At 35.4% G+C, this 27,952-nt stretch overlaps 2 protein-coding genes across 3 annotated transcripts in view; both read right to left on the bottom strand.

Moving 5' to 3' along the window:
• LOC138314709 (tubulin monoglutamylase TTLL4-like) overlaps window positions 1-27,952 on the bottom strand; it is a 52,998-nt gene that overhangs the window by 15,524 nt on the left and 9,522 nt on the right. For both annotated transcript variants that reach the window (XM_069255191.1, XM_069255192.1), the window contains exons 2-9: window positions 22,694-24,341; window positions 3,903-4,006; window positions 3,410-3,667; window positions 3,021-3,131; window positions 2,675-2,751; window positions 2,101-2,378; window positions 903-1,031; window positions 550-672 (exon numbers count right to left, since the gene is read on the bottom strand). In XM_069255191.1, coding sequence (XP_069111292.1) covers window positions 550-672; window positions 903-1,031; window positions 2,101-2,378; window positions 2,675-2,751; window positions 3,021-3,131; window positions 3,410-3,667; window positions 3,903-4,006; window positions 22,694-24,198 — 2,585 coding nt within the window. In that variant the 5' untranslated portion in view covers window positions 24,199-24,341. The remainder of the gene's footprint in view (window positions 1-549; window positions 673-902; window positions 1,032-2,100; window positions 2,379-2,674; window positions 2,752-3,020; window positions 3,132-3,409; window positions 3,668-3,902; window positions 4,007-22,693; window positions 24,342-27,952) is intronic.
• On the bottom strand, window positions 14,328-16,163 carry LOC138312643 (general transcriptional corepressor trfA-like). The gene has a single exon (XM_069253437.1). It carries the CDS (start codon window positions 16,116-16,118, stop codon window positions 14,328-14,330), a length of 1,791 nt encoding a protein of 596 aa, XP_069109538.1. The 5' UTR covers window positions 16,119-16,163.

Here is a 27,952-nt window from a genome sequence, read left to right as displayed (position 1 = left end):
GTAAGCAATAATCAAGCATGTCTTAAAATAGCTTATCCTTTGTGAAAATGTCCTTGGTTTATAAACAAGCTGTTTGTATACCATATAATTACAGTTAGGTGCTACATTGGTGATTTAGGTTGTTTTTCATTTGTTTGTCATGGATGCATAAATCATACTTCTGTCCAACAATACAGCACGTCTATCACAGACTATAGAGGCCTAACTTTTCCCTTAATGCTTTGTTGTTTCAATTGGACACTTTATGTGTATGTTAGTCTTTTCATATAATGCAAACATTTTTTTCGATTACTCCATTTCTAATAACATGACCTCTGTGCATTACTATTCTTGAACTTAACAGTCAATGTATATGGAGTTTGAACCTAATTGTCATTTATGACCTTGAAATTCTAACCACATGACCTTTGAACCTTACCACTTGTGACCTTGGCAATCTAACCTTATGACTATAGAACCTTAGCATTTGTGACCTTGACATTCTAACCATGACTTGAACCTTACCACTTTTGACCTTAACATTCTAATCATAAGACAATTGAACCTTACCACTTGTGACCTTGACACAGTTTTTCGTCACCATTGGCCTGGTAATCATCATTTTTCTTGTTAATGCTGTAGTTGGTTAGATGCATGAATTTGTTGTTGAGATTTTTCATGGATGACGAGTACCTGGCAACAGATAATCAAATCTTAAGAAAAAGTTTTCATCAGATTTCAGGACAATAAAAGAATAGATTTATTTCATGCTAGTAAAAATGGTCAATTAAACTATTTTTCTGTATAATTGATGATCTTCAAAGTTTGCAAACTGATTAGGATTTCAGCATCATTTCTCACATAAAACAAAGTACTATAAAGAAGAAGGAAAGGTTCTTAAAAGATTGAAACAAAACACATACTTGCATGAGGCAAATCTGGCGAGGCCATCCTCAAACACATACACTCGTAGAGGGTCATAGCTGCTTACATAAACGTAGATTCTCATGTCGAACTTGCTGTCATTGATCAAATATGGCCGACCCAGATACCTGTTAAAGGCAGATAATCCTATTACACAAGTGAGTCTACAAATTTACATTTATACATTTATGAACGAATCATCCCAATAGAATCATACTCTGAAAAGTACCGCTCTTATCACCAAGATTCAGCTGTTTATTCTGTAACATTCACTAACAATACCTTAAAACAAAGTTGGACACAATTTGAAAAGGCGTTGAAGTTTTGATTGCATTATAAACAAGAGCTGTTTGAGAAAGGCAAAGCTCGCCTCTGGCAGTCATTATAGACCTAAGAAATTATTATACAAGAAGAAGCTTGCCTATTGAGCCTCTATTGAAATTCTCAAAATCCCGTGTTTTACCTCTAAAATGAATGCCTATATCCATAACATATATAATCCTAATAACCTATGTAAACTAAGGCAGAAAGCAATGTCTATTGTAAAATAAAATACAAATTGGCACCTTAGCCATCTTGAAATTCTAATTACTCTATTGTTTCATCCTTAAAATATTTGTCCTTACCAATAGCAAGACTTAAGAACCTATATCAATGTCCAAATCAATATCAGTTGTTACAGATAACAATTTTCAACACTTCAACCTTAAACTGGTGATTCTGACCAATTGGGCCTCCTGAAATTCTCAAAATCCAACATTTTCTTCCTTAAAATGATAGTTCATATCCATCACCACACTTCTTATCATGAACTAATGAAGAAATCAAATGTCACTTGTCATGGATAACAGTTTTTCAACACTTGCACCAAAACCTTAACCTGGTGAAACTGGCCCTTTGGGCCTTTTGTAATTCTCAAAATTAAGCATTTTCCTCCCTATAATGATAGTTCATACCCATAACAACACTTATAATCCTAAATTAATGAAGAAATAAATGTCAGTTGCTACAGATAATAGTTTTCATTTCCAAAACCTTAACCTGGGATTTCCAATGCTGACGCCAGAATGATACTATAAGCCTCCTCTCTTTGAGAGGCAAGCTAACAATCATAGGATTGATAAATCTATCAACCTTAGTAGACCAACAAAAACTTTATCAAAAAGTTCAATATCCACAAAAGCATTAGAGACGTACCTTTGTACGATGACTGCCCGTTTGCGTGGTATCTGGTTCCATTTGCTAATGACCTTGATACCAATACCTCGTGCTGAAGCTGGTGGTTTGATAATCCACTTCTGTTTGTTTCCACCATCTTCCCATGCACGTTTCAATAGTTTATTATCATAAGGCAGAACAAATGTCTGAGGGAAGAATCCATATTCTTTTTTACCACAATGCAACTGCATCTTGGATAAATTTCTCCAAAGACGATCCTTTCTACCTATTTGAAATGACCCTGGGAAATGGTTCAACTGCAAAAGGAAAGCAGCAAATAAAGATATTGATATGGTCATTTGTAAATGTAAATATAGCAGATGATCATTTCATGAAAATCAAAATCAGACAACTTTCTCTCATAAAACAGCTTTACTAGCAGAGCGAACTTATGACCTTATAACCTTGACATTGACCTAAAATATGTATGTAATACAATGTAATGCAAGTATATTGTTGCTTCAACCTTTTGATGGCTTGACCCAATTGCATTTACAATCTTGCCTTATGGCCTTGACCTTTGAGCTATAATATCAATATGACCTTGACATACCTTCTGGTACTCCCGTATTGCCTTAAAGCCCTGAGATTTCATGTGTTTACCCCAGCAACCTAACCAGTCATGGTTTCCTGTAATCAAATAATTTGCATGGTTATTAAAATATCTCAACATGTTCATAGGAATACATCAACCACCCCTAATCCAAGACTATCTATGTGTTGTCTTGTAGATGTCAACATATAGACTTTAGAGGAACAGGTATACTGAATGAGGTTCATTTACAGAGCGCATTTACAGAAGAACATGTCTGTCTTTTGTACACATTGAGAGTACTTATACCTCAGAGAAAGTATATGATTATAGTCTATACACTTTTTTGTTGTCTGTACAAACTTACGTTTTGTGATGCGGAATCCTACACGAGCAAGTGTGTGTTTGACGATGTTAGGGGTGATTGGGCTCATTCTCCACTTGAGTAACTTTCTGTATTCCCATGGCAACTGTTCCACTGTAATTTAACAATTTAATATTAACAAAAGACATAAAGGATTTAAGGAATATAATGAACACTCAGAGTGACAACATGTCATGATTTTATTAGCAAAATAATTTTTCTTCCATAGGCTAGGAGTCTATGACCATTCAGATGTAATTGCAAAACAACAGGCATAACAGTTTTCCAGAAAATCTCTTAAAGAATATATTGTGGAGGGACAGACAGTAATTACTACAGGACGAAGAGATACAGACAGGTCCTAATTATTTTCCTTGTCGTCCAGATCTTACCTTTCTCACCCTCTACCACAAAGTTGATGGTGGGCGGGATGTTCGGGAACAGACTTCGCCGAAGTGGAGGATGGAGGACCTTCTCTTGTTCAATGGTGGTGACGGCAGAAGCTGAAGCTTTGGCAGTGCGTGGTCGCGAGTCTTCACTTGTGGAACTGGCAGCTCTTGCAGCTGATCGCCGCGCCGACCTCGCACGAGACCGTGCTGCAGACGACTGTCGTGAAATACTACTGGTGATGGAATAGCCATCTGATTCACCTGAAATAACACATATAAACTAATGGAACAGGCCAACTACTACGCCACTCATTTGACAAACTTTTTTACTTGCTTCAAAATGAAATATATCAACACATCATCTTTTTGACAAACCATTCAAAAATTTATCTGTTACATTGAACGAGCTGATTAAATTTAGATTGACTTATTATTAGACATCAAGGTAAATCTTGTGAGGAAAGTTTATAGTGAAAAGGAAAAGTGTTTTTCTCACCATCAGATCCCCCAACATAATCGTCTTCCAAACAGTCAATTCCATCATCATCATCATCACCAAACTCTTCCAAACTGGCCTCCCCATCGCCAGGCAACCGCTCTCTGTAAGGACAAAAAAAAACAAAATATTTTAAGAAAATTTGCCAGAATCACCCAGAGAACAAAAGCCAGAATCACCCAGAGAACAAAAGCATACAAAGGAATCTCTGAAGATGCATGTCCTCTCACATGTTGATTTATTGTTTTATTCTGCCTAGGACTAAAGTCAGAGTGACAGTATAACTGAAGGACAATTAAGAAGTATTTGTTATATGTCTGTACTGTGTTTCATCTTCACATCAACGCCTTCACTTGGAGGTGTGACTTTGAAGATTGAAAATGTTTTCTGCTACAAGATACATATGGTTATGAATGTGAATGTATCATTAACAATTCATTATGGTCCAAGTTTCATTACATGCATGAACTTCAAATGAATAGATCAAATTGGCAGAGTCAAACAAATACAAAGAGAACCTTAAAAGGAATATGATTAATACCTCTGGGCATCAAATAACTCCATAAGGGGTCAAATGTATTGGTATAATAAGGTCAGTACAGCCTGATGACAATAACTCTACATATGGGAGTGGCCTACCATTAATTTGGTGTATAGTGGGGAAATAAATCAGGGTTCCAACGGTCTCTAGTGTTTACATAGATATCCAGCCAACATCCCAAGAGTACCACAGATAATTATCTACATTTATACGCTTGTTTCAAACTATACTCTGTAATTGCAAACAGCAAATTGACTAGCTCTGGTATTGATCTCCATAAAAATCACTGCTCAGAATCAGGGCCAATGTGACCGACTTTTGTCTCCAGTTTCTTTGTGGTCTCCACTGCTGTAACCATCTGATAATAGTCTACAGTAAACTCACATTAATTAATGCTTTTCTATACAGATTCTTTATTTCCATGATGACAGGTTTTAATTCACACTTTGATTTGCATTCCTTAATCTAGAGATTGTGAAATATTAAAGTAATGGGAATCAAGAACCAGCTTTACGGTTATAATCAGATTAACACAATTGTTCAAACTGTGTCAAATTAATTTTAATCCATACATGTGTACTACAGAGCATTGCATAACCAGATACAAGGTCCTTTACAGGTTTTCAATCATTTTCTTTATTTATCAATCTAAGGAATTTTCAGACAGAATAGAGGACATGTAACCATGATTGTAACACAGAATTGAATGATTCTATCATTCCATATGTGATTTCAGAAGTTTTATGTCCAATACCTAGTGTCGGCCGAGACACATCCAAATGTAGTCAACTTTAATCTGAAATGACATCTTCTGCATTTAAGAAATATTATTTAAATGAAAAGGTGTCACTCTGTCCCTCCCAATGTTAATTAACAAAACATGTCAAATCACTAAGAAACATTTTAACATTTTATCAAGGCCATGCACAGATTTCGATAACATTTAGTTTAATGCTCTCAAGGTTAACAAGTTATCAAGGATTTCCAATTAAGCTCAGTTCCATCAAATTTGAAAGGCAAGCAAGTCTGTTTAATTAGTTTTTTACTGATTATATTGCCTATAAAGTGAAAAGTATGAAATCAGATTTAAACCTAAAACAAACCTGACTAAGCAAACACAGCAGATTTACACTAGGTTACACCTCTCCTCACACCCAGTATAACTATATATGGTCAGAAGAAGAGAGCATCCCTTCACTAACCATTATCATCACCTGGCTTATTACAGGGATTTTGTAAGAGAAAACAAAGGTCATTTCATCTTAACTGGATTTGATGTGTGGCTGTGCTGCATGTAATTGAATACTGAGGAAGTTCTGCTTGCGTATACCAGATCCATATTAACAGAGATCTGCATCCCACATCTCAAAGTTGTATGGGAACAAATCAAATTATAAGTATTGACAATGTTTCTACACCAAGACAAATCTGTTGTCTATGAAATGAAGGCAACGATGGCTAAGTGGTTAAGGTGTCTCAACATACTACCACCAACATGGGCTTATTACAAAGCAGGGACTTACTGCCATAAATGTAAACTTCTCACTGTTAGGGCACAAATATGATACAAGTCTGATCAAATACAAAATAATGAAATTAGTTCATTACACATTCACATTAAAACGGAAACTATTTGGAAATTATTTCCACCTGTACATGATTAATCCTAGTATCTGTAGATGAGGACAAACTGGCCTAAATTTCATCCATAAATCACTCTGAACCCGCAGCAGCACTGCAGTGTCTTCTGGCTTAATATTGATTTCAAATTTTACGCAATATATATTTCTTGTTAAATAAAAGAGTTTCTGAGATACTGGCAGTATTTCTCTGCTCAGATATAGCTGCAGCTATATATATGTATTAATCAGTGGATTAAAATCTTTAAAGTGATGTGTTCCATTTCCTTAGCATGAATTTAAATTTTTTCGTAAATGTTTAAATGCATTCGGGCATAGGACCAATACATATTTTATTGACACACAACCAATGGTAATGTGTGTAAACAATTTCATCTGACATAGATATTATCCTACTCTATTAAACAAGAAAGAATATCAATAAAATATAATGTTATAGGTAATGCCATATGTGAAATGGTATACAAAATTAATTTATGAAATTCTGAGGAAATCTGAAATTTCAGAAAAGCAGCATTTAATTCTCACTTTCAGTATCATTGACTTAGCATGTTGATCTGCTTCTAAGGAGTGTTCCAAACCTATGAATGTCATAAACAATTAAAGGGCTCATCTCCAATTAAAATAATTCATCTAATTACCATTCCAATAAGGCAATTGAAAATTCTGACATCCAGGAGATTCATAATCTTAAAGACATTTAGAAAATTAAAATAAAAACTTTGAGTTCATGCAGAACCTGTTTTCTGTTTTAAAACCAACATTGATAAGCCAATCCATGAATATTTATCTTAATTTTTTTTTTAGAAAATCAACACAGTCAAAGAACAATATTTTTAGAAAATCACCAAAGAACAATGTATATATATAAAGCTTATCAAAATTTCTGATTGTTGCTTTAATATTCATCATCCTGGATGTGACTTCCTCGCAGGCAGTGGCTATATATATATCAGTATTCTATTGATCAGACGAGCTACTGGTTGTGATAGGACTGGAGGGCACCAAACATCTGCTTACAATTCCTTATTGAATTAAAAGATTTCTGAGGAAACTGCCACATCTTCACCACAAAGTGTTCATACTACCTATATAAGAGAAAGAATGCTGGTACAGTGGTGAAGTTGACAATATAAAGACAGAACAATATGTCATGTAAAATCACAACAGCAATTCCACATTTACTAGAGATTTGCCATAGTTTTGTATTTATACCATGTATTGTATAAACTGAATTTAAGTAACATAAATAATCACTTTGTAGTCTATATGTGTTAGCATGAAGGTATTATTTAATAAGGTAGGAACCAAGAACTTTGGAAGACAAAACATGTAGTTGCAGGAAGGTAATAAATGTATCCAATTCCTTGTCACTTAAACAATTTCTCTGCAATATATTTTCATGAAATGTAATTGTTTGAAAAATAGTTTTCTTTCTGCTCTGGAATTTGTGTGTTTATCTGATGGAATTCATTATTAATGACCATATCACACCAGTAGGATGGTATCACATGTTTACCATGTTCTATAGGTCGGTAGTAGTTTATAGACAAGCTTTATGGTCATGTGCCATTTTCACCTGTATTGAAGGCCTTAACGATCGACTCAGGTGAGGTCTATAGAACAAGACAAAGCCTCTTAGTTCCAGCTTAAATTTGCCCTAACCATGCCATATTGCTTCTATCTGCCTCTGTTATTTGACATTACATTGGCCAGTTATTATAGGGAATTTATGGGCCAGTTCAAAGCTTGTTAGTATTTCATTACAGAAGGTCACTCTCCAATCATGGTCTAGAACCACAGCCATAATACCTCATATAGCAACGATACTGTGTCAGTCAGATACATGGAGGATTGTGTACTTCTACCTAGCTATTCAAACATATGTCTGATCCTTTTTGTAAACACCATGCAACATGAAGTATCCCATATATATATTTGAGTACCATTCTATAAGTCTCCACAATCTCCTCCTTATTTCATGGGACCCGGCCTGTACCTTCAACAATTCTTAACCTAGAATATTAAACTATGAAAATACGAGTGTTGAGTTAGTTTCAAAGTTATTCTTAAATTGCAAAATTATTGCAATAGCTATTGCAATTTTTACCATACTTTTAATCATTTATATTATTTCAATGAATTGTTGAAGCTCAAGACACTTATATTATTTTTGGAACACCTGTGGTTTTGGTAGTTTTTCTCTCCTGTAATTATGAAAAAGTCAAATTTGTCTTTAATTTTGTCATTATCTAATATAGCAGCATGATTTTATTTTTGTATGTTGCAGTATTTTTGTGCCTTTAATTTAAGCAAGTATACTTCAGTTTCTTTCAGTGTGGGAGTTGTCATTTCAACTTATATGTATGGATTCTGACCACAAGAGTTATCAGTGCAATAGGGTTAAATCATATATGATGCCCCAGGTCAAGACTGGAATGGGTATACAAGTTACCAGAGCTCTAAGTAAGACACATGATACCAGGGAGAGCTTCCAGAGCCACCACCACACTCAACATCAGTAAAAGCTACTTAACAACCTAAAGCCCTAGACAAGCGTTTCTCTCTGTAGGTTTTTTGTATAATGACAACATGACAGACAACATGCCCCTACACAAACTTCTATTGGGTTACACCTTATCACAAAATCAATTTAACACTAACAGAATTTATGAACATGCTGTTAGGAAAATCAGCTGAGTCGCATACAGCTACTGCCAGGCCAAAATTGGACAGTTATGAATTTATGACAGAAAATTTATTGGTAAATTTGCTTCCTCGCCTAAGAGTTCTAGGAATTCAGCTGCTGAAGCAGAAAGTCAGAAATCAATTAGAGAAGATCTATTCAATCGCTAAAGGCTCAACCATACTGTAGCTTCAACGTAGAAATTGAAATTTCTTCAGGAAGTCAAAATACTCGCAACTATTACACATATTTTCAATGTGATAGTATTTCAAATTTCAAGGAATTTTAAGGACTAGAGAATGCAAAAAGCAAATGAAAATAATCATATCAAACAAATTATTCTAGTAGATCACAAGATAGAGCTAAAAGCTTTCAATTTCAATGTGGTACTGATCAATATTGATCAATTAGTTCTACTGCGATGTAATAAGGAGCATTGTATATGAGTATTATTACAACATAATGGGCTTAGTAATCACCAAAAATTACTTCCTAATCTGTTTATAATCGAGATAAATGACCTTCAAATTATTCGTAAATCATCCTTTGCATTCTGAACAGGTCTGCATACAAAAAATCAAGCTTTCTGAATCATTCATATACATTTCACTACTCTAGCTGGTAGATAATCTGATCAAACTTTATATATAGTACAAAATCTGCTAGGTATCTGCTGGAGGGGATTTTTTTGTATCCAGATTATGTAAATTGTCAAATAGCACTATCTGATACTTAGGGCATGTATCCCGAGAAACCAGCCAAAAACAAAACCAAAACGGGATTAAGCTATAGATCAATTGCCTCTGTAGACCTTGAGTGTCTGCCCACTACATTGACTTTGGATAAGATGGATATGGTGAACTGCACTCGGGAGCATAAATCTGTATACCTTACTTTCGTTCCTAAAATCTAGAGCAATATATGATCTCCAAGACATGGACCTTCTGACTATCGCCCTGGGTCAAAAGAACAAGGTTCATCTAAGCAAAGAATGTCTGCATATGTACGGGATGGAAATAGTCACCTCATAACAGGAAATATCTGGATCTAAAATTGAATAAACATGACAATTGCAAACAATTCTCACTTGAAATACATTAACTAACTCTCTTACCATCAAAACATATACTTTCATGATTTCTCTGAAACATTGTCATTTATCAAAGTTGATTGCCTGAGCTGGAATATATTGTTCTTTAATGTGATAGATATTCAGTTTATAATTGAAAAATCAAAAAGAGACTGTCTTAAATGCAGTGTTATACCATATATAGGATATAAAAAATAACTATTTTTTAGTTCTTCAAAATTAATATCAGATGACATTATAGTGAATGTTTTTGATTTCCCCCAAGATTCTAGGCTGAAGACCACTTGTACGTGAATGTTAATGAAAGGAAATTTTCCACTATAGAGAGAATAAAAAAAAAATCAATAGAAATAGAATTTGCGTCTTTAAGAGAGCATTTTTTTATACATGCTGCAACTAAGCCCATCCTTCTATCTGCAGCTTTATGTACCTCAACACAATACAGATTTATACGGGCTAGCACACAACCCACGACTTGTGCTATAATTATCTTCCAGAAGTGTCCAATGCCAGTGGTCTTCAATTAAATTCACTCTAGTTCTATAATACTCAAGAAAAGTTGCATTACAAAAATGATATAACAAATTCATGTAATGTTTTATGTTTCCTTGTTTAAAGCTGTTAAATAACCTCAATAAGCATTGTTATCTGTGTGATTGTAACTACAGGCTCTGTCAGAGTGATGTAACAGATATTTTTGTTACCAAATCTCCCAAATCACCAAAGACACTCCTTATTACACTAGCTGAGCCCAAACCATGCTACGTTCTCCACCAATATTCAGGGTTAATATGTCATATTAAGATGCAACGTTCTCCACCAATATTCAGGGTTAATGACATATTAAGTGCAAGTCTATCGAAACAAGGAAATTATATTAGCATTTATATTGTAAGGGACAATAAAGAAAACAGACACCAAAACGAGGTGTTATCGGCCGTCTCAGGTTTGGACAAGGAAATATCTGGTATAGCACCGAACCCAAATCAGATAGACTAGATCTGTAGTCTGTATAGTTGTTAGGCTAATCAAATATATAAATTAGGATCGAATAACATATCCAGACTAGAAGTACAGGCAACTCTGATGTGATTACCAGGAATCACACATTATTATACAGAATCTGATGTATATATAGGTATTAACCCATTATACTCTTAATAAGGACAAATTCTGAAAAACGATGGTATCTGTTGATAAGTCCATCTCTTCACGTTAGTCCATTTATTACTATGTAAATCTTACTTTACTCTCCCCATAATTAGCTAATAAGCCCACAAAAACTATTGTATCTGACGTCCATAGCAGCATTTGTATGAGTCTTAGAATCAAAGTCAACTTCCTTGTTTCAGAAACATTTGAAAGCTGGAATCCAGAATCCATTCAACGTTGGATTGGTCATAGGTTGTTCTTTAATAGTTATAAACTTCATATATAATGCACATTAAGTTTGATTTAAAATGAAACTGATTCAGTATGAACATTACCTTTACAATACTATATATCAATAATCAAGGAGACATTACCATTAATCAGCCTTAAAATGCCCTTAACCAACTGGTATCATATTTGATTTGTTGCCATCAAAAGAATTTTCACTTTAAAAAAAAAGGCACTTTAGAAATCTACAAAATAAAATTTCTTAAGTGTTTTTCTTTTCATTACATGACATAATGTATATCTCTATTTACATGAAAAGAACATTAAATACGTATGTAGGCCTTGAGTATCTTTGTATATATCCCTAATATCATAATGGAATACCTTGGACTCCAAAACCATAGTGCATTGATATTCTGTTATATCATAATGGTAACATTCTCAGGTACTTCTCTGTGATTTATTTCAATGTAAATGATAGGGGGTAGCCCATATACAGGGTGACAGTCTGTGGGTAATGTACACTTAAGACGTGGGGGAGTACACAGTGGAGGCAATACAAATCAATCATCAATGTACACTTAAAACATGAAAATGATCCAAATTGGTCTACCATAATCTACCTAATATAAATGATCCCCTCTTTTGTTGGGGGGCTTTTGGTCAACTCACTAGATAAGACATATCCTATCCTTATATTAATGCATCAAAATCATAACTGATAGCACCCTTGACTATTCATTCAAGTATCTATGATTCAAGGCTTTCATCAACTTGATCTGTCGAAGTCTTATCCAAACTTCATTTCAATAGCCCATATATTTATATGTGTCCCTGAAGTTAACTGCTTATTCAGATAAATATTGTATATTCACCTTCTTTGTCATTCAGAACCTTTATCAGTTGTTCGTAATTGTACTTCTTATACAAAGCCACACTGTTCATATACAGTTCTTTTATTTTAGGGGTGAAGTTGACAGATCAAGCTTCCTTTTATCTACTTTTCAGTAACACTTTAATTCTGAAATACAGATCAAACACTGTGATACAGTCCATATGTGCAGTGGTAAAGATCATTTGTATTTGAAGATAAGATTTTTTTCTTTACTGTCTACGGTATACATCTACAATGTATCTATTATACATGGCAAATAAAACATCAAGTGAAATTCAATTGAATAAACATTTTATATGTAAAACCATATGAAATATTCTCCTTTGAACATGCTGGCACTCAACCAAGTAAACTGGAGTTCCAATTCGTTCTTTGTAAGCCTCCAAATAAATGTTTTTCATTTTGAGAATTAGCCCCAAAAGGCAAACTCAGCAGTGTAAGTCAACTAAAGCAGTTGCCATTATCAGTGTATTTGTGAAGGCGGGTATTGAATCAACACTCTTACCAGTAACTCTGTGCCATAGACAGTCTCAGTTTCAAACATGTGCCATAACTCGCAACATTGTCAATAGTACAAGGGTTCTGACAATAAATTGTCCTTAACAACCAAAATTGGCCGCTTCTTGACAGAGCTGAATTCTTTATTGGGCAAAAACTAATCCTAATATGCTGTATGATGGAAGCAAAGCATACATGCATGTATACCCTAGAGATAGCATGCAATAAAAATCCCTGCCATCACCGACATTGGCTGTCTCCTTTATCTTATGTACAGTAATGTATAACAGCCAGGGGAAACTGCCAAACATTGGCAGCAACTCAGAAAAGGTGAAACGTCAAACAGCTCTAGGATGGAAATTCAAAATATGGTCAAATAGAAAGTCAAGAAAGCTACTCAGCAGAGGTCAAGGTCAAATGTTACTGAAAAGTAGAGTCAAAGGTCAGAGTAAAATAGTTAAAAAGCATTCAATGGATGCAAAGGTTCAAAATATACGAGATGGACACCAATACACTGTGCTCCACTCTCAAGGTCGTGTGGTCATAAAGCACTGAGAGTAATAGAGGTAAGTATTAAACTTATCAACAATAATTTTTAATATCGAGGTCTGGAGGTCAAACAGCATCTATATTTATATATATATATATATATTCAAAGGAATGTACTTCGAGCTAATGGTTCAAATGCAAAACTTAAAGAAAGGAGTCCTTGGGGGAAACTTACACAACAATTTAAGAGATCAAATCTGGTAAGAAAAACTTGGATAAAATGTAATTAATCTTGTAGATAGTAGTAGATTTTTTTAAAATCTGCCATGATATTTGACATGCAACATTAGGATCATACCTTTGAGCTATAATCAGTAAATGGTCAAAGTTAATTTTCCTATAAAACACACATATCTGGAATAGTTTTTTTTACTAATCATCTAGTTTGATGATGAGCAAAAAATGACATGATCCTAGGATTCATTTCAAAGATTGGTTTTGTATGCTGATGCAATTTATAGAATTTAGAGTCAATCTTTAAAAGATTCATAGAATCAAGATTATGTGACTTTTTAAAATCCATTTTACTTTTTATTCTAGACTATAAAATTGGAGCATGTGTTTGAATATAAAATAGATACTTTGTTACCAATAAAAGCATCGTTAGATAAACCAAATAAACCATGAATCCATCACAATAGTAACAACCAATGACAAAGATAAAATTCATTTACCCTATCTACTCAATGTCCACATAATAGCTTCATATTAAAAGTTCTGGTAATTTGGATCAAAATATTCTCGTGTTATTTGAATGCTGCTTAAAATATCATCAGACATTTCTCTTACATCACTCACAGATCTTCAGGTTCTTCATTTTTGGAAGAAATTCAATAATTTAAATATTTATAAAGGACCGTTATGACGGGTAATTCTGTTATGGTAATGAGGATCAGTGAATTTTAAACCCGTTCTAGTATTACATACATCTATGAACTTTTGTTAGACAGAGCATTGCCTGTCTGAAACAGCAGGATAATTTGTATACATGTCTCATCTACAAGATTTATCTTTTTACTTTTAATAGTGTATATGGAGAAAGCATGTTGAGAAAATTTGCATTTTAAAAGTTTTAGTCAAGACAAAACTTATTTCATGATTTTTCATTTCTAAAATGTTCAAAGCCTTTTTTATTGTTATTAACTTTCAAATATACCTTTTATTTTCCTTGGCACGTAAAATGTTTCCAACTTTCTTGGCGACTGTACGGGGACTCGATACAAATGAGTCCAGTTTGAGTAGACACAATTCTGGTTTCTTTCTGTAGTCAGTACCAGGCTGCTGGAATCGAACTCTGACAGGCAAGCGTTGTTTTTGTCCGCTGTGCCCGTCTAACCTGAGTTTATGTATTGTCTCCTTGACATATAGACCAGGTGTAGCATCTCTTCTCTCTTCATTCTTCTTTTCATCACCACCTAATTTTACCTTCAGGTAGGCAGCAGAATCACCAGGTTCTAAGAAGTTATCATTTCTAATCTTATTGTCATCTTCTCGCAATTCCTTATCATTGACTTTCAGTTCGGCTGCACTTAGCCTTGGAGAACTTCCATTTACTGATTTTTTGTTTACACTTTCCAAACCCCGAGCTGATCCCTTGATAACCGAAGGAAGATTCCTTGTCAGGGAATATCCATTAGCTCCAGATCCTGGACTTCTTGTTGGAGAATATCCAGTAGTTAGTGATTGAGGACTTTTAACAGAGTACTCATTGGTTCCCACACGAGGACTTATTTGTACTGGAGAAAACCCATTTTTATTTTGTAACTTGGTAAGGCTTTCTGGTTTTGTTGTCTCATTAACCACTGCTGGTTTGATACACGAGATGTAAATCTTGTCATTTTTTACAGGGAAACTCTTCATGTCTTTCTGGACTACCACCACTTTGTCGACAGGTTGTAAATACATGAATGTTTCCAGGTCATCAGAAGGTATTTTATTATCCTCAGACCTAGCAGTTCTGTCCCCTGATCTAGGTGAATTGACACTGTTGTTCCCAGTAGCAGGTGGAGACTTGGACCTTTTCCCAGATGTTATCTGTAATTTTTCCAATGGAGATTTAGATGTTCTACCTACAGATTCAGAAGCATGTTGATTTTCTTCTTTTCTGTCATCTTTCTCATCATTTTCCTCATTATCAGATTCCTCTGTATTTTCATCTGACTCTTCACTTTCATTGTCAGTTTCACTATCTTCATCATTTTCTTCTTCTTCAACCTCACCTACTGAACTATCAGAGGATTCATCATCATTCTCATCACTATCCTCTTCATTTGAAACTTCCTCCAACACTTTCTCTTCTATTTCTTCACTAAAGCGAACATGTTTCTTTTCTGTTTCAGTACAGCACACCTCAGCATGTCCCTCAGTTTTATTGAAAGGCACCCACTGAACACCAGAGTCATTTTCATCATCTTCTTCCAATGTAAACTTCCTCTTCACAACGCCAGTGAACTGTGCTTCTTCTTCCTCGCATTCTTTTAGCTTTTCCTCATTTTTATTTGCCTCAGTTTGAGTTTCTGTTCCCCCACCACTATCTTCGTCCTGGACTAAGTTATTCCCAGGATTCCCTGGTCCACTTTCACTGGGCCTCTTACCCCCAACTTGAACTTTTGACTCAGCTGACTTGACCTCTTCATTAGTTGACCTTTCAACATTTTTTGTTAGCCTAACAACTTCAATAGCAGCATCTAGTTCCTCTATCTCCACATTAAAATGTTTTTTATCAACTGCTTCTTTAGTTGAGTTTTCCACACAAAATAATTCAGAACGGTCAATGTTTTTGTTGTCTGCTTCGACGTCCTTCTCATTATCCAGTTCTATAATGGTTTCCTCGATGACAACTTTGTCAGTGCTATGCAGAAAAGAGGGGTCCCTCTTTTTCGTAAAGAGGGCACCACCAGATTTCTTGTTACGAACTTTGGATGATGGTTGTCCCATCTGGAAGACATATTTGTCAACAAGTTGAACACAAATGAGCTGCCAATGTATTTATTTGTGTTCAAATTGGGTGAGGTTGGTAACTATATACAAACTATAAGGCTGATCAGATTTGCTGGTTTTGTCGCTTAAATTCACTAGTTAATTAAAGGTTAGGAAAGCTTAAACTGCTGAATACAATTTACAATACATATTAATCCAGGCTCATTAGCCATGAGGGTATCGAGGGAGAAATCTTTTATGTGGAGTTAAACACAATACGTAACGAAACCCTACCAGTGTAGTGATCCTATGGTGCTGCTAATCTCTAAAACACAAAGCACAGATTATCTCAACATGGCTAATGTAAGGGCCTATGAAATCTAAAACAACTTTTTCTACAAGTGCTAACAATCTTGGCGAAATAAGTGATTAAAAGTTTTATAAATCTCCTCAAAGACGTCATTGTTCTTTAAGGGTTGGAAGGTGTTCACACAAGGCAAGTTTTGTTTAAACCTAGGTTACATTTATCAACCTGACCTCAGATTAATGGAGTGATATGCCAAGGCAAGGTAGAAATGCACTTTGACTTCAATTATAATTATAAAGCTGAAATGTTTACATGATTGGTAATTATACTCAACTGCTTCACAAAACCATTACTAATATTATAATGATATTATAATGAATGCCTGTATGGTGTTTAATTTAACAAATCATGTTTTTGAAACAGAATGTGAAAGTATTTGTAATTCTAACACCTCTTTGGCAAATACTGGACATAAAGGGTACTAACAGTTATTTGTCCTTCAGTTCAAAAACATTCATGTAGAGCTGTATAATTTGAAGAAATTGAGCTCATTTCTAGCCTAACTATAGAAACTATTTTTGTCTAACAATTAAATGAAGGTCAATTCAACCTTTGCAGCTAATAATTATCATTCCATTTCTGGCATGGTCATGGTCACTGAGCGAAGGCAAGATATCGACCTTAATATCGACAGGTCACGTTATTAACATCTCTACACATGCAGTTCAGAGAGTAACCAGGTCACTTGGAAGTGATAACGGCTCGGAGAATGAAAGAGTGTGAAAGACAAAGATCCAATGAAATATGTAAAAAAAAAAAAAAAAAAACTTTTTAACGGTGCATTTTCAATATTGATTTGGTTCATATGAAAAGTACTAAATATTAATAACAATAAAAGATTTTTTTTTTAAATAAGAAATTGAGTCTCATCAATGCTCACTTACTCTATGCACAATTTGTTCTTTATACTAAACAGTTGAACTGTTATCTTACTTACCAATACAATCAACATCCATCAATAATACCATATATATCAACAAATAACCGATTCCCACAAAAATCCTCACTTTTCACTTTTGCAGGTCAATTCTAGGCTTTGATTTTTAGTATCTTCCACTGTTGTATAAGATAATTATATGGTGTCAAATAATGTGACTTTTACTGGTTAACAAAACCATAATATGGATCTGTTACCAATTCAATAACAGCTATAATCAGCCCCTGAAAAATCTTCCTTTTATCTGTATAATTATAAAACAGTTGTATTGGTCCTTCGATCCATTAATTATCTAACGTTGAGTAACGAGAGGGACCTAGCTAGTTAGTGCTGATCGTACTAATCAATGGCCAATTGACAATCTGAGGGATCTAGAGAATTAGACGGCCCACATTGGTAACCTTTAATTAACCCATATTAATAGTTAATGGTATCACAAGCTAGGGCCATAATTGTCAGATTTCAGTGGGCAGTCATGGGTGACATCAGTCAGGTACAGTCTATTGCCCTGTATAAACTTGGAGATATATTCCACTACAGTGTCTAGGTCACGGTGTCTTGTCTGGGTCTTGAAACTGCAGATTCTTTTCATACATTTTTCATTTCTAAAATTCACCAAAACCTGTTTGTTTGTATGATATATACTTCTTCTTTGAAATTCTGAATTCCGCAATCTTTTATTTCCATTTTGATTTGTACAGTTATTGAAACAAGGCTTTTTGTGCTATAGAAATCATTGAATACTTGAATCAGCAGATAATGGAGGATTGATTTAAAATTCCCAGTGATTGGTTTATAACAAAAGAGGGTGTCTATATTATACAAGTCCCTAAAGAACTTGTCTTCCGAAGTTCCGTAAACCTTGATAATGTATCCTTGCTAGGTGTGCGTGTTCTACAAGTTTAAAAAACATTGCTTACACTAACAACAATGGAACCCTAACATGTTTTACTGTAGTCTGGCACACTGACCTACACACAACATTTTTTTAAACATTAATATCATAAACAGCTGGTGATTGATAATTTACTTGATTCATCTATTTGCCGATTCATTTCTATTCACTGCTGTTCCTCAACTCTTGAAGAGCAGAAAAAAAGAACTCGATCATGACCTGTTTGACTACTGACATAGATGTCGTTACCAGAACCTAGAAATACAGCCCTTTGTCTGTCTACTAATAGTCACCTAATCTGTGTCATGAACCTAAAATGAGCTGGATATAGAATACAAAACCCAGTTCTTAAGGCGCTAAAATGTTCAAATAGGAAATAAAAATATTGAAATTTGCATGTGCCAAAATAGAATGGCATTATTCAAAATATTATTAATGTCTTTAAATTCTGTAGAATGTAAACAATCTAAATCTAAAATGAAAATTAAGGAGCCAGGTTTAAAAGGTTTGAACATAACATGGAGCACAGTACGATATCGGAGGACATATTGGGATCATAAACAAACAAGAGTTCGGTAGAGACCCGTCAATAGCTGTCGGTAGTAAAACCAATCCCACAGGTGTTAAACAGGTAGATAATACAATCCAGGTAACTACCTGTAGTAATCACATCGTCTTTCTCACATAAATCTCTATCTCAATTTGTTGTGTTCAAATTGTGATTTTTCTCCTTTAACAAGAATTTACAAACTTACAGCATTAGTGTTAATTTTATTCCAAATATTTGTCCACGTTGGTTTAACTTAGGAACATGTTGGTGATAAAAGCTAACAAAGCACAATAGTCAGTGTATGTGTTTACTGGTTGGTAAGGACAACACTTTCAACAATGGAATTTGACTACGGTATGTTAAATATCGTAGTCAGATCAGCCTAAATAGGCAATGCCATATAGTCTGTACAATATTGTTATACACCATTCTAATGTTTCATTATCATGAATATTTCAATTCACAATCAACTTCTATACATAAAACTTGATTGGAAGAGTAATTGGGTATTCTTTACATGTTGATTCGTACATCAGAATATTTTAGAAATAAATAGACCTTTAAAGAAAATTTTAATAATGACAGAGTTTTCTGTTAGATATAATTAACTCGTTTTATTTCTATGGGCTAGAACAATCCAATGTAACCAGTAGCAGTTCTGTGAGTTCATGATCAAAAAGCCAGGAATTGACTGTTGTGGATGACTCTACAAAATGATTTTCCCTATAGTTGCTTCAGATATGGCTTAAAATAAGTCATTCCCAGGAGCCATGTCTTGAAATGGCCTAGCTGCTCAAACAAGGAAACAAAAATCTATAGGTCTTATAAACACCTAACAGGTATGGTAATTCAAAGTTATATAGAACTTAAAATCTCAAAGACATGTACACCAAGTAGCCAACCCCAAAAGTGGTTAAAAGTGTTAAACGGTACAATGAAGACACAGGTGCCTTCCTATTTGTGAATCTGTCGTAAGTAATGTTTACACCAAACATATCACATTATATCGTTTTATACACCGTTATTGAATTGTAGAAAGGAGAATAAGCCCTAAATGTAATATCACATTATACAATTCAACTGGAATAAATCCTATTATACTGGCAGTTCACTGGTGAGATTTATTACGTAAAAGTTCTGGGTCGTAGATATAAATGTAAATAAACCTGTTGCTCCATTGAACAAGTCACTGAAGAATCATTCAGACCTTTGGTTACTGAGCCCTATACTCCGAAACACGTAATCCCATTTTCCACAAAAAATATTGCAGAAAAAACACATAGTAAGGAACAAGACTATTTAAAAATCGCCAAAGTCTAATCTAAATTACACGAAGTGCTGAATTCCCCAGTCCTTCAATAGTTCCTGAAAGAGTTAAAGGGACCAGCCCTAACCAGTTATAAGCAGCTAACATACAATCAAAACTTTCTTTTATTAAAGACAGTTACCTAAAGAGATCGCTGGAACACCAGAGTTATACAACATAAGCTAACCATACAATAGTTCCACAGCTGGGGCCCCAGTATAACTGATTCTGGGGACTATTTTGATGAGGAGACTGCATGAATCCAAAGCTTTCTCCAAAGGGCCAAATACTAATCAAAAGGACAAAATGGGCAAGTGTTACCATATAATATCATACCTATCGGACCAGTAGTCATGCGATTTAATTCTCCTCTGTCCATAAACAGGTTTGGTTTCACCGCAGCACCAAACCTTTACTTTGGTCTTATCACAATGAAAGCAACAATAAGTAAACTTCCCACAGCAAATATCAAACAATGCTTAGAGTAAACTCTGTCATGTACATTGACAAAAACACCATACATAGAGACTGTATGAGGGTTGAAATATTAGCATAGCACCAATATGTTTATTACTGATCAATGCCATTTTATAAATAGAAGGTGGAGGTTTAAATTCCAAAATGATTTTAATTAAAAGGCAGACGCCTTTGATAGAAACCTTAAACTATTACCACTATCCTTAAATGGCTAAAACCAAACCATTTCTAAAAGGGAGTACTCAAACAGTCCCAGATCAATGTTGGAGCTCGGTACAGAGTTCTCTGTGATAATTCAAGGCCTTTGTTGTGAGAGTAAGTGTTGAACAAAAAGAACATTTAGTATTAGATTACAGTCTAAGGTGTGTTTGAAAACCGATATCAGAATTTTTTGATACATGGACTTCAGCAGACTTACAGGTGATAGTCATTAAAGCGGCCTGTGTAAAGGCTTATAGACCTACAGAGTCCCTCTTATTTCAGCAGAGTTGTACTCCAATGGAATGCAAAAAGGCAGCTTCTTGAAAGAATAAGGTGGCTTCACCAAAGGTTAAAAGATAAAGAGTTATATAAAAAATAAATAATAATAAACCACTTCCTTTTTTTTCTATAAATCTTTGATAATTATGATACAACCATAAATATTCACTGGTTGTAGAGAACAATATGGATATCATTACATTTCCTTTTTCTTAATAAATCTATCAATCATTCACAAAAATGGCCATTTGAATTTGAAGTGCATTCATTGAAAGAACTGAATGGCTGAACATAAGTGATAAAACCCAAACCTAACTTTGGTCTAGATACTAAACACTAAACCATATGAGTTGAGAACTTCAACTGAGTCAATATTCACTTATCTAGATCAAGGAGAAAAAGGTCACAAATCAAGAACAAATTAGACCATTTCCATCAATTTGTGCCAGTCTGATTCTAGTGCCGCAGTATGCATGTCTATAGCACAACAAGTCTTTGAGATCTTGCTGCTGGACTAAAGCCCAGAAAGCTTGCATGAGTTAGATACTTTTATGCTGCCAAAATTGTGCATGTAAAGGCCAGTATTAGATGAAAGCCTCTATGACCCAGACTTCACACAGGCAGACCCGACTCTCACAGTCATGCACTTACAAAATAATAAATATCAAAATCATTTACAGAAGAAAAGAAACTTTTCCTTAAATATTGTTTCAAAATATTGATGTACTCTTGGAAAATGTGTTCAAATGATTTATTTTTTGTCAAATTAATTTTGGATTATATGTTGAGAGCAGTTCTGTGTGCTAACAAAGCTATGGAGAGATTGTCAGGGTACGAATGCTGGAGTACCATCAGCTGGGATTGATACTAGGAATAAAGTGGATAGGTGGCACTAAACACTGGTTATATAACACAACAAGAGAACTCAGTAATTTGTGATAGCATGCTAGACTTCCATCAATCTCTCCTGTTCCTGTGTTCACCCTGTCTCTCTTCTACCAACCAGATTTCAACAATACAAATTTGAAACGGAACAGCAAAATGTCCATGTGTTTTAATACACTGATGTTCTTAACAATCATGATTCATGGTAAAGAAACCAACACGTATAAACATATGATGCCTATTTCAAACTTTGTTTCTGAAAATTGATTTTTAAAGCATTTAGTGCAAATTATCCAAGATCATTTAGTAAGTGTTACTACATTTATCATACATACAGTAATATCAACAAAATAAAGGTACAAAAATCTAAAAGGAAAACGAGGATCTGGGGTTCGAAAAGGCTAAGCAACTTAATAACTTATGATAGATGCTGAACTGTTCAACATATATACAAATTAAACAGAACAAAAAAAGTACTTGTTCATGGTACGTACGTCATTAAAGAAATCTATGAGGAAATTTGTAATGCTGAATGTCTATGCAACAAACAAGAAGACAAGAATACAGAAAGCAAGAAAAATGGAAAGTAATTCTGATACATTAAATTCACTCACAGACCTTTCAACGTAAGCTTTTTTGTTTAAAAATAAAATGGGGAAAATGTGGGAAGAAAGCGGTTAAAAAATTCTGACTTACCCTGGAGATCCGAAGTCGGACTCTTCTGTTCCTTCCTCATCCCCTACCATCGAACCTCCAGACCCAGATTTCTCTGACATCACCCTTTTGGACGGAGCTCCCACCACGGCCGGGCGCTGCTCATGTAAGATGACCTCTGACTTTGACCCTTTGCTGTAGTAGACGGTACTTGTAGCACTCTGAGTAAGTTGGGCCATTTTCGATGAAATTGTTTTTGCGTCTCTTTTTTGTGTTTCTTCTGGTGATGACGTGGCTGTGACAGTGGTTTGCATGGGTCTGGATGGCTTTGATGCTGATGTTGCTGATGGTTTTTCTGTTTTTGTACCTAAAGGTGGTGTTGGTGCAGGCGAGTCTGTGGGTGGTTCCATGACCTCATTATAAGGCTTTGTTGGAGTGTAATTCAGATTACGAACCTTTGCCATGGCTTGTAAGTCGGGAGTGCTAGACTTGGACCCAGACTGACTAGTGCTGCCACTACTGGTGGCTTCTGAAATGCTTCCACTTTGTGAGGAGGCACTACTGAAACCAGGTTTAGGTATAGAGGAGACAGGCTTAGTCGTGGCCTTACTGGATGAACCCTGTAAGGAACTGGATGAAGGTTTGGATTCAGTAACCTTGGATATGATAGAACTGATCTGAGTGCCAAAGTTGGCTGGAGCTGAGACTTTCTGAACAACTGTTGCACCTGATTTTGTTGTGGTTATGGTAGTAGTTGATGTTTGTCCATTGTGTCCACTACTGGTTGATGTTGTTGTAGTTACAACTGGTTTTGTGGTATTTTGTACAGGGTTACTGGACGGTTTATCCTTTGGTACTGAGTCAGATGTCACTATAGTGCCATTTTCTCCTTTGACAGCAACAACCTTTGGTGCAGAAGTTGCCGAATGTTCTCTACCATTTCCTGTGTCTTTGTTACGATTAGATGAAGCTGAATCTTTCCTCACTGCACTTTGAGGACGCATAAATGAGTTAACTGGGACAAAGGACACAGGCGTTTCATTCCTGGTGAGTCCAGTTATTCCTGGTGTAACCTGTGAGGAACTAGAACTCTTCTTGACAACTCTAGTCTGGTTCTGCAGATCATTTACAATGTCTTTGGCACTAAGAGGCCTTGCATATGGGTTAGAATGGCCCTTGCTAGTATTTGGAGTTGAAGGCTTACCAACATTATTAGGTGCAATGTATGTTTGTCCCCCTAGGTAGGACCCGAGAGGAGTTGTTGTGCCATCTGTTCCTGAAGGGTTTGGGTTTCTGCTGAGTCGGTAAGGAGCAGACGGAGCCATTGTACTGTTAACGGATGCCTGGCTGAGGCTGCTGTAGGCATTTCGGCCATCTTGTCTTATGGCAATATATTCAGATTGGTGGTTCGCAAGCTGCACTGGCTTGGCTATTGGATGGTTATATTTCAGAATAGGTTTCTGTGCTGTCTGTCTTAAAGGTAGTTGTTTTCGAAGAGACAATTCTTCCAGACTTGCTGTCAGCTTGGTGAGATTAGAATCACCCATCTTATGTGTATCTGATGAAGGGGTCAAAGTTATCTCAGTGGTCAAATTCAGTTTGACCACCAAGACAAACTTATAGGACCTCCATCATGGCTGGTACCACCAACTTAAGCCGGACTGGACACAGCAATGCTGTACATGTTGTCCTGCAAGACAAAAAGAAAACATAAATAACAAATCAACCAATTTCAAACGAAAATATTACAACACTGCCAACCACAGCATTCAAGTTAACTATACTGCAGACTTTATATATATATATATACAGGTATTCTTCTCCAGAGCCGCTCCATGGGGGCAACAAAATTTCTCTATTAAAACTGATTTAAGGGCAGACAAAAGTTTTACAGTGATGGCCATGTATTCACTGAAGTTCTTTTAGTAAATGCATGCACTGAAAACAAGATAAGTCAAGAGCTCTTAATTTAGGATTATTTAAAGGTACAGGTTTTCCAGTTTATAGAATGCAGAACTACATTTTTTTCTTTGAGGAATGTTAATAAAGCTAGAAATTTCTGTAAGATATAAATACCTTGAAAACACTCACATGACTTTAGGAAGTTAAATGATAATTTGGTGAAGGTGTTTTAGCTAATCTTTGATAAAAGTGATATGTACATCCATAGCCTACTCACCTATTTCTTATAAGGACTTAGAATAACATTAAATTTTATATCAAAACCCAACCAACCTTCCTTGGTTCTCCCCTATCGAGCTTTATCACAGCTAATTATTACATGTATGTGCGGAATTACTCCAAACCTGTGCAGCTTTTGCTACCATAGTGTAATCAATAAATCCATAAGGTAATTACCTCCCTTCTTTAATGACTTATGACGGTTCATAAGTGTGCAGATGTCTTAGCTATTACATATATAACCAGCACGATATAATTAGCTTTGTAATAATTACAACATACAGCAAGCTATGATTTTCTGAGGAAATTCGTTGATAGATTAATCACAAATGTGGGGAAGAATCTTCCATTATTCATCAGAATGATGTTAGATAAATCAAAAACTCAATGAGCTAGAATCGCTCACCTGCTACTTGATAATCAAGGTGCATACTAAAAGCCTCGTATGAGAATCAATTTAAATTTTCCTTGTTTGACCCACGTCAAAAATTTTAGCCTATTGTGACTTTGAATAAAGAAGGCCAAGGTCATTCATCTGAATAAAGTTGATAGCCCTTCGATATATATATACCAGAATCCTTTTAATTAGGCCCAATGGTGAGTCTCTAGGTTATTTGGTATTTTAGGAGAAGTCATTCAGTCATTTTAAAGGCAAACGTATACAACAGCATTATGCTCACTTATCCTCAAGGCAGTTGAGCCAACAAGAAAAGGCCCTGTGACCAAATCTACTGCTTTTGAATTGCAAACTGTATTGATATTGTATTCTTCTTGCTTTATTATTGATATATCACAATTTAACTGATGAAAGTTGATAAATAAGTTAATCTCTGTGAAAATATTACACAGTGTTGACTGATTAGCATCTAATGAACTGTTAGGGACACCGACATTGTGTACAGTTAACACTGTCACTTGCCGTGAGGTAAATTAATCCATTTACTAGACAACAACAAGGCTACCTAGTGAATATTTTATACTGCTGTAATTATTCAGCTTGATAAATAGGTTGTTACATGGCCATGGTCAAATGTATTAAGGTGCAGCGTTCACGAATGTAATGACTGACGTAAGATACCATTGACATGTATAACAAATTGTATACAAGGATGTATGGCTATGCAGAATTATGATATAAACTTAGTATATGGTCTACAGTGTCATTTCAGGCCTTATTTTTATCTAAATAAATGATTTCTTACATAATATCAATGAAGACATCTCCTTGCTAAATGGATAATGCCTCAGGTGTATTTATATATAGGTAACAACCTAAACATTTCATGTCTGCAGGAGTCCTAAAGTCTTCCTCTGGATAAAATAGTTTGAAGAACATATTGTGCTTATCTACATAATCAATATCCAAGATTAAATAACAACCTGGGAGATTCGGTTTAAAGTTTAATTGAAGTATTGTTTGTGTTGGATACATAAAAATTCAAGATTCTTCCTGTCCATTTGAAATCTACATTTTGATCATTTAATATGACATATAATCTCAGGAACATCAAGAAGTTTACCATTTCAATCCTGTATTAACACAGTATATCATTTTGATCCCTTAATGCATGACATATAACCTCATGAGCATCATAAAATGTGAATTCCTTAAATAACAGTTTTACAACCTCATGTATATCTTCAGGTGATCAAGGTGTAGCAAAGGGTGGCTACCTCTTTAGGTGTTCGAGGTTTCTGTGTAGCAGAGGGTGGCTATCTCACTAAGTACTACACGATAGTATAGATTGTTAGATTTAGAACATTGACCCAAATTTGTATGAACACTCGAGGTATATGGTTCAAAACATCGTAACAAATGCTGGTCTGTGTTATTTCTAGCCACCAAGTGGGTTTGTTTTGAACAATCAAGGATGTGCTATCCACGTCTGGGTCTTATAAACTCAAGTTGGGCAGTTGGAAAGTTACTGCCTGTAATTTTGACGGTGAGTTTTTGTATTGCAGCTCTCTGGGATCCTTGATTACCAAAATGATTACCCTGACTATATCTGTAAAACAAAACCCAAATGCAAAACCAGTTTATGCTGTCATAGTTGAGTAATGGGGAAGCAGATACTTAAAAACTGTTTTCTCTGACCTATTGCAATATCATCATAGGATATTCTTTTATGATATGTACAGAAGTTTAATGTTGGACCACAACAAGTACATAGTACAGTAGGACGATAATGGTGTACCAGAGATGTTTTCTGTTCCTGGCAATACATCAGTACCATGATAGAGGGCAGCTAGACCAAGGGCTGGACCACAAACTGGGTGTGTGGCACATGTAATGAATATCACTTGTCAGGTCGAATGTTCGTTTACAATGCGTATACATCCATAGAAAACAATATCTCTTAATTAGCTGCTACGATCACCCCACTAAACGTCTGCCAGTACAACTAGTGTAGATCATGTAAGTCACGAGAGTCAACACAACTACACTAGCTTAAGTGTAGAGGTGTCCCAGAGAAAGTCTAGTCAATTTAAATAACGGATTAGGACATGACACAGACCTCAGGTGAGGTCCAGGGTCTGTATAGTTAGTAAAGAGACTGTAATAGTCCAGTCTAGAGGACATGACACAGACCTCAGGTGAGGTCCAGGGTCTGTATAGTTAGTATAGAGACTGTAATAGTCCAGTCTAGAGGACATGACACAGACCTCAGGTGAGGTCCAGGGTCTGTATAGTTAGTATAGAGACTGTAATAGTCCAGTCTAGAGGACATGACACAGACCTCAGTAGGTCCAGGTCGTATAGTTAGTAATGTAATAGTCCAGTCTAGAGGACATGACACAGACCTCAGGTGAGGTCCAGGGTCTGTATAGTTAGTATAGAGACTGTAATAGTCCAGTCTAGAGGACATGACACAGACCTCAGGTGAGGTCCAGGGTCTGTATAGTTAGTATAGAGACTGTAATAGTCCAGTCTAGAGGACATGACACAGACCTCAGGTGAGGTCCAGGGTCTGTATAGTTAGTACAGAGACTGTAATAGTCCAGTCTAGAGGACATGACACAGACCTCAGGTGAGGTCCAGGGTCTGTATAGTTAGTACAGAGACTGTAATAGTCCAGTCTAGAGGACATGACACAGACCTCAGGTGAGGTCCAGGGTCTG

The sequence above is a fragment of the Argopecten irradians genome, chromosome 2, assembly GCF_041381155.1.
Source record: "Argopecten irradians isolate NY chromosome 2, Ai_NY, whole genome shotgun sequence".
In the NCBI taxonomy this organism is placed as follows: domain Eukaryota; kingdom Metazoa; phylum Mollusca; class Bivalvia; order Pectinida; family Pectinidae; genus Argopecten; species Argopecten irradians.
This window is presented reverse-complemented; position numbering and strand designations above follow the sequence as displayed.